Source organism: Muscardinus avellanarius (genome assembly GCF_963383645.1).
Source record: "Muscardinus avellanarius genome assembly, chromosome: 14".
NCBI lineage: Eukaryota > Metazoa > Chordata > Mammalia > Rodentia > Gliridae > Muscardinus > Muscardinus avellanarius.
The window spans coordinates 42576332-42589381 of record NC_137800.1 but is presented as its reverse complement, the minus strand read 5'-3'; the positions used below and the strand labels follow the sequence as shown (position 1 = coordinate 42589381).

At 33.2% G+C, this 13050-nt stretch overlaps 1 protein-coding gene across 1 annotated transcript in view; it reads right to left on the bottom strand.

Moving 5' to 3' along the window:
• MSR1 (macrophage scavenger receptor 1) overlaps positions 1 to 13050 on the bottom strand; it is a gene marked incomplete at both ends in the record, with an annotated part of 78813 nt that overhangs the window by 57634 nt on the left and 8129 nt on the right. Inside the window, 2 exons of the mRNA XM_080709879.1 lie at positions 5117 to 5197; positions 9951 to 10137. Coding sequence (XP_080566005.1) covers positions 5117 to 5197; positions 9951 to 10137 — 268 coding nt within the window. The remainder of the gene's footprint in view (positions 1 to 5116; positions 5198 to 9950; positions 10138 to 13050) is intronic.

Here is a 13050-nt window from a genome sequence, read left to right as displayed (position 1 = left end):
CCTACTGATAGTATTTTTTGGTTTTTAGAATACTTTTTAATGCAATGGAGATGGAATGTCAGCAGGACTGGTTTGTGCTGATTCCCTTGGTTGCCATCTTCCTGGAAGTTGGCCATTTGTATTTCTTCTTTTGTTAAGTGTGTATTTAGCTCATTTGCCCACTTTTTGATTGGGTTGTTTTCTTAGCAGTGAGTTTTTGAGTTCTCTATATATTCTACATATTTAGTTTTCTATTGGAGGAATAGTTGGCAAAAGTGTTCTCCCATTCTGTTGGCTCTTTGTTGAGGTTCTTGATAGTTTCCTTTGCTGCACAAAAGCTCTTCATTTTAATATAATTCCACATATTGATCCACCTTTTAATTTATTGTGCCTTTGGGGTCTTGTTGAGAAAGTTTTTACCTGTGCCTATATGTTAAAGTGTTAGACCTGTGCAAGGTCTCAGTTCTAATTTTCAGGTTTTTTTTTTTTTTTTTTTTTTGCAGGTCTGGGGATCAAACTCAGGGACATTCGACCTCGGAGCTACATCCCCTGCCCTATTTTTTATTCTTTATTTTGAAACAGGGTCTCACTGAGTTGCAGAAGGCCTCACTAAGTAGTTGAGGCTGTCCGCAAACTGCAATCCTCCAGTCTCAGCCTCCCAAATGCTGGGATTACAAGCGTGTGCCACCACCCTGGCTATTTTCAGGGTTTTGATCCATTTTGAACTGACTCTTGTACAAGATGAGAAAGTGAAGTTTAATTCCATTTTTTTTCTGCATATGTTTAACCAGTTTTGCAAGCACCATTTGTTAAATAGGCAATCTTTTTTTCAATGTATGTTTTTAGCTTCTTTGTTAAAAATCAATTGGTTATGTGTTGATTTACTTCTGAGTCTTCTAATCTGCTCCATTGATTTATGTGTATGTTTTTGTGCCAATACCATACTGTTTTTATTACTGTGGTTTTGTAGTATAGTTTGAGGTCAGGTATTATGTTGCCTCCTGCATAATCTGCATGGTTCTTATTGCTGAGACCAATTTATAAGAAACTGATTTCATCGTTTTCTTCAATGTCAATTTTTTAGCATATTGTCTTTAGTTTACAAGATCCAGGAGGCAGAATATATATAATTTAAATTATATATTACATTATATTTCAGATTTCAGTCTTCTTGAGGTTCATTCTTGTAGATTCCTATGATTGAGAAGCCTGTTTTCTAAGATATGTTTAGCTTAAGTTTATTATTATAAATAATTAAGAAATATTATGTAACTCAATATGAAACTTTGATTCTAAAAGAAATTAAGCATTTATCTGAAGAAATGACAAATAAAGCAAAAAGTATGCTTAGAAACTTTAGCAAAGCCATAGAATTTTAATTAAATTACTCACTATATACTACATTATATATCTTCTATACTATATATGACATATATACTATATACTTTGTATAAAATACTGGGTAGATTTTTAATATAAAATCTATAAATGCTTAACATCTAATCTCAAGACAAGCTGATGCATATTTATACTTTTCCTTATATATTCTGACTTCTGAACTCTTATTAAAATCTACCACTCAAATTTACAAAAAAGTAACACTAAATTCTTTCATTTCAAAAAATTTAAAATATTCTCTCATTTCGTTGAGAGTGGTACTCATCAGAAACTCTCATTTCTTCTATTTTCTCCATTAAGTCACAAATATCTGTTGAGCACACATACTGTACTGTGCCAGTCTCTGTACTTTTCCAGAGTCTAAAATATTCTTATCCAAACAGATGTTTCAGTTTGGAGTCATAGTAAGAAAAAACAAAATAATTTTGAAGGTTATAACTCTGGAAAACCTAGAGAATATAACAGAGAAGGGGACCAGAAAGGGCCCCTCTGGGAATCGCTTAGTACAGAAGGCAGCTGTTAAATTATGAATTACATTCAACAGGTGAACTAATATATTAACAAATGAAGCACATGGGATACTTTCATAGAAATGATTAAATCTTTAGACTGTGATGGGAGAAGTTTAAATGGATTTAATATGGTGTATAAAGTAGAGTATGTTCCTTCTATTCCAGATCTTTCCAGTGCTTTTAGCATAAGTGACTGTTGGATTTAATGGAATGCTTTTTCAGCATCTATTGAAGTGGTCATGTGGTTTTTGTCTTTGGTTCTGTTTATGTGACAAATTACCTGAATTGTTTTAACTATGTTGAACCAGCCTCATATTCCTAGAATGAACCCTACTTGGTCATGGTGTATTATTTTCTTGATGTAGTTTCGAATGTGTATTGCTAGTATTTTGTTTAGCAGTTTTGAGTCCAAGGTTATCAGTTCTATAGGCATATAGTTTTCTTTTCTTGAGCTGTCTTTATTTGGTTTTGGTATTAATGTGATATTGGTTTTATAGAACATATTTGAGAGAGTTCTGTTTCTATTTTATGAAATAGAATGAGGAGTATTAGTATTAGCTTTTCTATAAAGGTTCTATAAACTTGTGAAACCATCTGGTCCTGAGCTTTTGTTTTATGGTAGGCTCTTTATTGCTGCTTCAATCTCTTTGATTGCTATTGATAGGTTTAGATTTTCTATATCTTCTTGACTCATTTTAGGTAGGTTATATATATTTAGAAATTTGTCAAATTTTTCTAAATTTTTCATTTTTTGGAGTATAGTTTTTCAAAGTAATTTCTCATAATCTTCTGGATTTCCACATTATCAGTAGTATCAGTGTATCAGTGGTAATATCTCCTTTTTCATCTCATACTTTAGTAATTTAGGCAGCTTCTTTCTTTTGGCTAAGATGGCTAGTGGTTTATCTATCTTGTTTTTTTTTTGTTTTTGTTTTTTTTTTTTGAGAAACCAGCTTTTAGTTTTGTTGATTTTCTGTATTTTTTATTCTCCACCTCACTGATTTCTTTTTTTTTTATAATTTCCTGTTTTATACTGGCTTTGTGGTTAGACTATAGAAAGATTTTTGTTTAATGATGTTTTTAATGTGGCTCCTAGGTATAAGGGCCACTGTAAAATTTCATTTCAGAAGACTAGCTTCTCTGAGTCTTCCAGGTGGCATTTATTTAATTTTGAAGAGTAAAATGGGCCAAGATAAAGGAATCGGCATCTTCTTATAACTCACAGGCAACTAAAGCACAGTCAAACAGAACCTCTTAGAGGTTCTCTTTGTTGAGTTCTGAGGTAGAAGACATCCTGGGCCACTGGTTGGGCAGAGTGGTAAAGGTGGAGGTAAAAAATACATTAATATAAAAATAAGTTCCTGTCTTCCAGTATCCATACTCAAGCTGTACTTTATTCTCTCCTCCAGAGGCATTATTCTTAGGGTAAAAAAAAATGTCCATCAACAGATGAACGGATTACAAAACTATGAGATATAGGCACCATGTAATTTTACTCAGCTATAAAGTAGAATAAAATTACATCATTTGCAGGAAAATGGATGAAACTGGAGAACATTATGCTAAGTAAGATTAGTCAGTTACAAAAAGTAAAAAAATTGGATGTTCCCCTAACATACAGAAGCTAGGGAGAAAAAGAATCATATAGGAGACTCTAAACAAAGAAGGAGAAACCATAGATGAGCAAATAAGGCAACCTAGCTGAGGGGGATAGGAGGGGGAGAGTAAAATTTTCTAATGTACATGATGTACATTCACAAACATTTCAAAGTCAATCAGCAAGATAAACATAAGGAGGGAGGTGTGAGGGAATGAGGTGGGAATTAGGGAAGGGCTAAATGAGTGATGTGTGCTTGTATGCCTCTACCATCGTGTGCCTCATTAAAATGTATGAATACAATGCACAAATAAAAAATTAAAAAGAAAAAATGCATAGTACTGGCTGATCATTAAAAATTTGTAAATTTGTATGATCCCCTGAGAGGTTTTAGCTCTCTCAGGGGATCGTATAGAGGTAGTTCCCTTACAGTGTCTATAGTGTCTAAAAGTCAGGCTACTTGTTTTTTATTCCACTGAGCATAAACAGCCTTTTAGAAGGCCCATGAAAATTTCTTTTAGACAAAGGAGGTGTTCTTTCCTTGAATTTCTTTGAAGTTTGCATATAAATATGAACTCTATATATTGCTTTTAAGGAAAAGTGATATAAAGGTTAGGCAAAGGTAAGCTCATTTCTAAAAATTATTTTTCTGATATAATAAGTCAAGTTAAAGGACAGAAAAGTAGGATAAATTAGAAGGTAGTTAGATATTTTTTTTGGCAGCAGAAATCATTTTGATTATAATTAGACCATGGATATGCTTTCTACTTTCAAACAGCATGCAATGTATTTTATTTCTAGCCAAGTCTGGAATAACAATCATGTTAGTGGTACTGTCTTTTTCATTTTTTAAGAGCAAATAAAATTCACGCTTTCTCCCTTTTTTCATTTCTTCTAAAATATTGTTTTCAAGCACAGATGGAAATAATTTACAACAATTTTGCTCTAAGTAAAATACAGAGTGGCTGACAGCAAAGGTAAAAGTCATCTCTATATTCCAGCCAATATTTACTTTCAGACTTTGTAGTTTAAGCAGATATTGACCAGTTAAGGACAGTATAGGAAATACATTACAGTTTCCTTGGCCAAAAATTAATATATTTTTTATCTTAAAAAACAGATCTTGCAAATTTATTCAATGCAAAGATGATTTTTCATGTTCATCATGTGTAATCTATCGTTTGGTCTACTACATACTGTTTGTAGTCTGATACAGATGACATAGAGATGACACCCCTTAGATGTATGAACAACTCCATGTGGCAACTCGAACTAAAATGCTTCATTTCTTCAAAACTCAAAAGCTAGTGCTTAACATTCAGTTTATGATGATGTGCACGCTGGTGTGTGTGTGTGTGTGTGTGTGTGTGTGTGTGTGTGTGAGAGAGAGAGAGAGAGAGAGAGAGAGAGAGAGAGAGAGAGATTTGGCTGCTATAACACTTAGCATCTCCCCCAAAACATGTCCACATATGTGAGTATGCATGTACATGCATGTGCACGCACACACACACACAGACACACACCCCATAGGAAACAAATTTTAAAATAACTATTCTCCATTGAACACATGCATAGATATATGTTAATTACAAAGTCTCAGAATATATGACTACAGTTACTATGACCATACCTATTAGACCTGGAATGCCTGGTAAACCAATTTCTCCAAAGGAACCTCTGTCTCCTTTTTCACCTGGGGGTCCAGGAGGACCTAAAAAAAATTACAATTACTGACAATAGTTGTAAAGAATAGGTAAAATAGATTTGTCATTTTTCAAGACAGTTATATAAGGAAATCAAAGTCTGTTGTAGTTGTTGTTGTTGTTGTTGTTGTTGTTGTGCAATCGTATATCCTGAATTGGGATATATTTTGCTACTATAACAACCTGTACTGATAAGGATGAATACCTTTCACATAAGGCATTTAAATATGTATTAAATATTTGTGTGTAGCTAACACTTTTCTAGGTTCTAAAAACCTGGTGACAGAGAAAAGACACCAACATTGCACAAAAAAACATAGTATTATATGCATATAAGCAGATTTTATTATATTGAGTTAAATACTGTTTTTATTTTTTTAATTGTCTTTCTGATTTAATATGGGCTAGTTAATTTGATATATTGTGAAATTAAATCTGTAAGTAAGGATTAATAAGGCATTTGTGATACTCTGAAGGGAAACAAAAATATATGCATTGCAATCAACCAAAACCCATATTGTTGCCAGGCCTGTTGGTGCAGACCTATAATCCCAGTACTAGGGAGGCTGAGACAAGAGAAATGCAGGTTCAAGGCCAGCCTGAGAAACTTAGTCAGTCACAACTAATATTTATCATCTCTGATTACAAAGCCGCTTTTAAGCTTGGCAGTACCCATTTTAATATAAAAAGTGCTGGGGGTAGGGTAACATGGAGATAGAATACCTTTGGGTTCAATCCCCAGTACAAAAACCAAACCAAAAGAAGAAGAAGAAGAAGAAGAAGAAGAAGAAGAAGAAGAAGAAGAAGAAGAAGGAGGAGGAGGAGGAGGAGGAGGAGGAGGAGGAGGAGGAGGAGGAGGAGGAGGAGGAGGAGGAGGAGGAGGAGGGATAATAAAAGAAAAGAAGAGAAAAAGAAAAGAATACTACAGAAACTGACCATAACCTTATATCTGTCAGAGAGATGGAAATCCAAATGAATGACAATGGATAGAAGAGAATTGATTAAGGGAGTGGAGTTTGAGGGTTTCTTTCAAGAAGAATTAGAATGAGAAGGGAAAGAATGCTGAAGAAGTGAGAGAGAGATAAGGGAAAAGAAGCAGGAGAAATAAGTAGAGAAATACTTCTTTGTGTAAAGTTTGTAAATTGAAGCTCTAAGTTGATCTAGATATTACAAATTAGAATGGAGAGATTGCACAGAAAAGTGTTTGGCTTCAGTTTCCCAGGTGACTCCTGAATGCTGAGGATGGATATTGACTTAGTCACTAGAATGTTCTCTATCCAGCAAAACAGCAGATGATTACCACTTTACACGAACTTCAGGGAGTATGTCTTTAGAACTCTTGATAAAGAAAACAGTAAAATAATGCTATGTTCACATATGAAGGTATCACTACCAATCTCACTAAGATGTACAGGGACAGGGAGGAAAGGGTAGGGGTCAAACAAAAAGCACACCAAGTCCTGTGCACATGTATGTTTGTATTGTGTCACACTGATCTTCACTATGATGTATACTACTTATAATGCAACAATGGAATTAGAAACCCCCCTCCCAAAGAAAACACCTTAAATTACTTTTCCAGCTGAATATATAGGACAAGTATTCCTTGCTTAATTTAAAGCAGAACACTTAATTTTCTCTACAACTCCAAAATGAAGAAACAAACATAGACATACCATACTACAATGAAACAGTAATTTTAAAGGAGGCATTTCAATTGCTGCAGTTTGGTCAAATATAAAATGCAGAGACAATACACACTATATTTAAGATTTCTGCTCAGAGAACACTTGTTAAAAATTTAATTGGATGGGGAGATGCAATACATTCGCAATGCTAAGTGGAGGACACATAAAGATGGTCTCATTAAGTATTTTCTGTCTACATTTTTGCCTTTTGACATGCTTATCCCTTGTCATTTTATTTGTTTCATTTTACAAGATACAACTAGGGCTAAGAATATTATTGATCTTCTCAATGGAATATTGTTCTTTTCTCTTGATAGTCAACATTGGACAGTAATATTTAATCATATTTTATTATAGAAGGTAACTCTCATAATTATAGGTTATAGATAGCCTAGAAAATAGTATGAAGAAAAATATAAATCATACTTATATCATTTTAAGAAAATAACTAAGATTTTTCCTATATGTGTGTGTTTGGGTTTATATTTTTTCTTCACATAGTCATGATGCAAACTACACAGCATTGGGTAGGAAGCAAGTGACTATTGTTTCTAATCTATAGCTTAGTCATTGAGAGACAAATATGTAGGAATTGCACAGAAATGTCATAATTCTATATCGATGAAAATCTTCATGAATCTTTTAGTCTATGCAGAAGAAATCAGTTATTCCCAAGAAAGGGTGCTTAATATCACAGCTCTGAGCAGACTGCAGAACAAGACTCCACAGCATCAACTGAGGCGGCAAGCATGAAAGTAAGATTGAATTTGCAGCCAGAATTTCATCGAGCAAATTAAAAGAAGATAAACCCAAAGTTTCCAAGCACAGTGTTTTGAAAAGAAGTATACAAGAAATGATTTTTACCTAGTAATTAGGAATCCCCTTTAATAGATGTTACAGAGACAACTAGAATATTCAACACAAGAGACAAGACCCATATAGACCAAATCTAAGTTCTTACCCTCTGAGAGTAAGATTTTATTTTTGTTTGTGTGATCCTGGGGATTAAACCAAGGGACTCTCTACCACTGAGCTGTGCCATGGTACTGCAGCCCTATCTACCTAGCATCTATTTATCTACGTATCATCTATCTATCCATCCATCTTTTACAAGCCTTCGCTAAATTGTCCAGGCCGGCCTTGATCTTGGATTGCTTCTGCTTCAGCCTCCAGGGTTCCTTGAACTATAAACCTGGGCTGCGTATAGGCTGAGATTAACTTTTTATGGTTTATGGTAAGAAATAATAGTCTTTCCTAATTACTATTTTTTCAATTAGGGAAATTGTGCAATAACCCTCATTTTGAAATTAGCTCAGTCATGACAAGGATATCTGAATCATTTTATAAATTTCAGAGTTAAAGATACTTCTCTGTGTGTTCATGAATAAAAATATTGATATATGGTATCTAAATTCTAAGTTAAATATACCAGGTAAAGATTTTTCTTAAATACTTTTGATTAAGTATGCTGGATGCTATTTTTCACTGCTACTCTATTTGTCATATAACCTTAATCTCACCTATGTTACATTTTTATGTATTGTCATATCTCTTCCACTGCCTCCAACAAAATGTAGGACGTATTTAAGTAAGTCTCTTTTAGACATTTGGGAGGATGGAGCTAAAATAGTCATCCGCCACTTTACTCCTAGCTTTCTGGGTGGAAATTCTGAGAATACTGTCAACATAAAATTTCCTGCAACCTTCCCATCTGCTGTCCTCTCTATCCCTGGTCCAGCTCACATCTTCATGGATGAGTGCAAGAGGCTCCTATCTGATCTGACTTTATTGTGTCTATTTTACTCTCATATTTATTTACTGTTTGTTTCTTTAAAAAAAAATAGGACTTTGTTTTACTATGTCTCCATCAGCTATAAATAAATGTAGTTTATTCTTCCATGTTATGGAGAAAAAAAAATGAAAAGCTTTAAGTCAGATGTCATTTTAAGTCAGAATCTGTTGGAGTTACCTTCTTTGTTCTTCGTTATTTAACCTTTTCAAAATTCTGTCCCATGATGGCATCAATAAATGCCTCTCTGCATCAATAAATGGACATAATGCCACATGTCAGCTCCCTTGTTTACATATGTCAAAGAAATGAGGATTAAATTATTCTAAAATGTATTATTTGCTCAAAAAGCCATAAGAATTCAAACTATTTTAATCCATTTTAACAGTTACATCTGTAAAACACACACATAAAAAAATCTTATTTACTCTCCCATGATTGTTTTTACAAAAGACAAACTAAGAATTCTATATAGCCATAAGAAATGAATCAATTTGGAATTGGCAATCATAAATATCACAGATAAAAACTATCCAAATTATTACAAAATCAAACTCAAACATATCACATAATTTTAAATTCTCAGAAGATAGCATAGCACTAATATCTGCCTAGATTTGCGGAGCAGTATTTCTCTGTGTCCTATTAATAAATATCACTAATTTTCTACTTTATCCTCAATCTTGCCTCACATTCACATCCTCATAAAATCTGCCACATGTTCTAGGCTGTCTCTGCTTGAATTTATACATCTGTCTGGCACTTTCTGGTTTTCATGCTCATGTATTCATATGTCTATCTCGTGAGGGCTGACTGGGCAATGTGTGCATGTATGTCTACAAAAGTTTTTTTTGTATCCCACTATGATGTATGAATACAGTGCACCAATAAAAAAATTAAAAAAATAAATAAAATAAAATGAAAAAAAAGAAAATACTTTAAAGATTGCTTATTAAAATATTTTAAAAGGTCAGAGAAAGAGAGTGAACTGCACAAGCTCTTAAACCTCGTTGGGTAAAAGGAGAAATAAACTATATTCATAAATGGAAAGAACCAAGAAGGGAATCATCAGAAAAAATATTTGATGTTTCTTGTAAATTTTAGGATGAAGTGTTAATGTGCTGATTGACTTTAGCAACAATCAAGAAAATAGGAATATACTATAAAATTTCCAAATTCTTTTTGGTAACTTTGACAGAAAAAAAATCAATAAAAGAAAAATCTCATTCAATTTACAAGCAGACAAGAAACTAACATTTTAAGAGAAACGGCAAGACACTCTACCTTGAATTAAAGTGATATTTCTCAGTGTCTGAGAATGTTCCCAGTCTTTCAGCCTGAGATCATTGGTGATGTTATTCAATACTTTCACTTCTCTTTTTATTTCTTGCTCCACATGAATTTGTTCTTCTTTCACAGACTTAATTTCTGCTGATGCGTTATGTACACGCTCTTCTAACTTACTGATTTCCTGTGAAACAGTGAACATTCACAACTTTGGTTACACACATAATTATCAGTACATAAGTTCAAGAAGTCTTCGAAGTTCAGATTTTTAGAATACATCATAAGACAGGATGTTACATATAAAGTATGGAAATCAGAATTTTTAAAAAATAGTACTTTGGTTGTGAAACACCTTTTCTTTGGATTAAGTGATTAAGTGGCTATATTTCCACACCTCAGCTCAAACAAACAAAAAAATCAATTGAATATATGTCAAAGGAGACATGCTTCTATTCCCAAATATGCGGATTTCGGAATGCTAAAAAAATCTTAAAGTCTTAATTTATCTAAAGTGAAATAGATAAAATGAGAGTATTATTTTTAGATTATAGTAGTTATGCCCCCAGTCTTATTTTTTTTTAAATTGGGAAACAGGGCCTCACCAGCTTGCTGAGAATGGCTTGAAACCTGTGATGCTTCTGACTCAACCTCTCAAGAACTAGGATTACAGGCATGTGCCACCATGCCTTACTAAGAGTGTTTTTAAAGTGGCAAAATATTTCAATTTTATTAATTTGCTAGATTTCTGTATAAAATTTTTACAAAAATAACCAGAGTTGTCATTTTGATAACCAGTATTGTTATTGTTAATGTCAATGAAAAGTGAGGATTGGTTTTTAATATTTAAAAAGAAGCACATTGACAGTATTTCAGTTTGCTTTTTATTGTCTTTAATATTGAGGCTCTATTCTTATTTTGTGTTATACAACACATAGATATTTTGTGTGTATTTATGTACATGCATGCATATACATATAGAGTATGATAATATGAGAAAAGAACATACAAATTCTAGAATATACATTATTCTTTCCTCAGTAATACACTAAGAATGTTTATGCATTAAATACTTACAGAAGATTTATTTTCAGTTTTTGAGTGGAACCATATTGCACATATATTTCGAATTTTAATTAAAAATTTTATTTATAGAGTTCTAAACTATGCACTCTTTACAGGTTTAAACAGTGTTTCAATGAACATATTTCAAATACTTTTCATACAAGTGCTTTTGTAGAACGGCTTCCTGGAAATAGACTTGATCAAAGGGACTAAACACTAACATTTTTTAAATGTTGTCACACTACCCTCTAAAATTATGTTGCCATTTTGGTTCTCTCACTCACTTTGTGTCAGTGTCTACTTTTTTGTACACAAATGCTAGGTATTTCCATCAATATATTTAAGTTTGAAGAGTAAAAGTTGGAAATAATTGTGACAATTTGTTTTCCAATTATGAGGCAGTTAAAGTATCCACCAGTCATCACATTTGTTTTTTGCCTTTTGTACATTTCAATTTTCATTTTTGGCATTAGGCTTTCTTTTTTTGGTGCACTAAGCCTTCTAACTTATTATGTGAACATTTTCTTTCTCTCTGATCTTCTTTTATCCTATCTCTGTCTTCATGGTATGCTTTAGACTTTTATAAGTATTTCCATGGTTGACTGCTGATAGTTTATCATATCCTCCTTTGCACATAGAAATAAGTCAGTAGTATATTATTCTTAATCCAGGTATTAGGGTAAAATTATACTTTCTTAGGTTTGTACTGCTTTGTACTGGACTGGAGAAATAGAGGCGAGAAGCAAGACAGTCTGGATGTGTGCTAGTGACTAGCTCCATGGTAGAATGCTCACTTAGCACTCACAGGCTCTGGGTTCAATCCCCAGCACTATAAAAAGGAAGGAAAGGAGAAGGAAAGGAATGGAAAGGAAAGGAAAGGAAAGGAAAGGAAAGGAAAGGAAAGGAAAGGGAAGGGAAGGAAAGGAAGGAAAAGGACATTCTTGGTTAAAACCTTTGAAAGGAATGGACATACATCCAGATCCGGCTCATCAATGACACTATACTCAAGCAGAGAGGGATATCAATTTTCAGCTCTTATGTGCCTTCTCTCATCCAGAATCTTGTTCTATATTAGAGTATCTCTGCCCTTCACCTCTTTCTTCCCTGACAATTTAGCATTTTCCATACAAAATGATATACATTGTAATGCTATAATGGTGAGATATTTGTAGGATATTGTAACATGATAACATAAACTTGACTTTATTTAAGTGGCTAAAAATTGATGTCAATAGGCTATGTCGTTTCAGATATCACAGATCAAAGGTCAGGAAACTAGCAAGTTATTGTGCTGCCTAGAAACCTGAAATGGCCTATGTTTTTTATGCCCAAAGATGAGGCTACGTTTTTATTTCTTTCTTTCGTGTTCATATTTTCATATTTCTTTCATGTTCATAAACATGTTCATATTTACCAAATTTCACTTGGAATTATTTTATTGGAAGAAGGTAAAATGAATTTGATTTTTTAAAAAATTTATACAGCATCCATGCATACTTTCTGCATCCTACCAAAAATGGTTCTACTGAAAACAAGCATTTCATTTTGCAGTCATAATCATTTCTATGAAAACTGGAGATTATCAATCCCACTACTCTCTTCCATATGGTACTAGTGTTTTCCCTTTTTCTTTCAACTTAATGTTTGGCCTATTCTTGATAGGCAGTATGCTGGTATTAGCTATAAGTCTCTTCAGCAAACAAAGGATCAATGAATGCTGTTTGATGAAGAGACCATGATGATTAAATATACATTATGTAAAATTAATTATTTATAGTTATCTGTAGAAATACAAAGTATACCTCTTTTTATTCTAAAATTATAAAAACAATTTTAAAATTTAATTTTGAAAGATATTCATGAAAATAAGGTTTCTGGCCCGGCGTGGTGGCCCTGCACTTGGGAGGCAGAGACAGGAGGATCACGCAAGTTTGAAGCCAGCTGTGCTGGCTTAAGAGACCCTGTTTCCAAAAAAAAAAAGTATAAAATAGGTCTGGGAGTGTAGTCCAGAGGTAGAAGGGTTTCCAGGAACCCC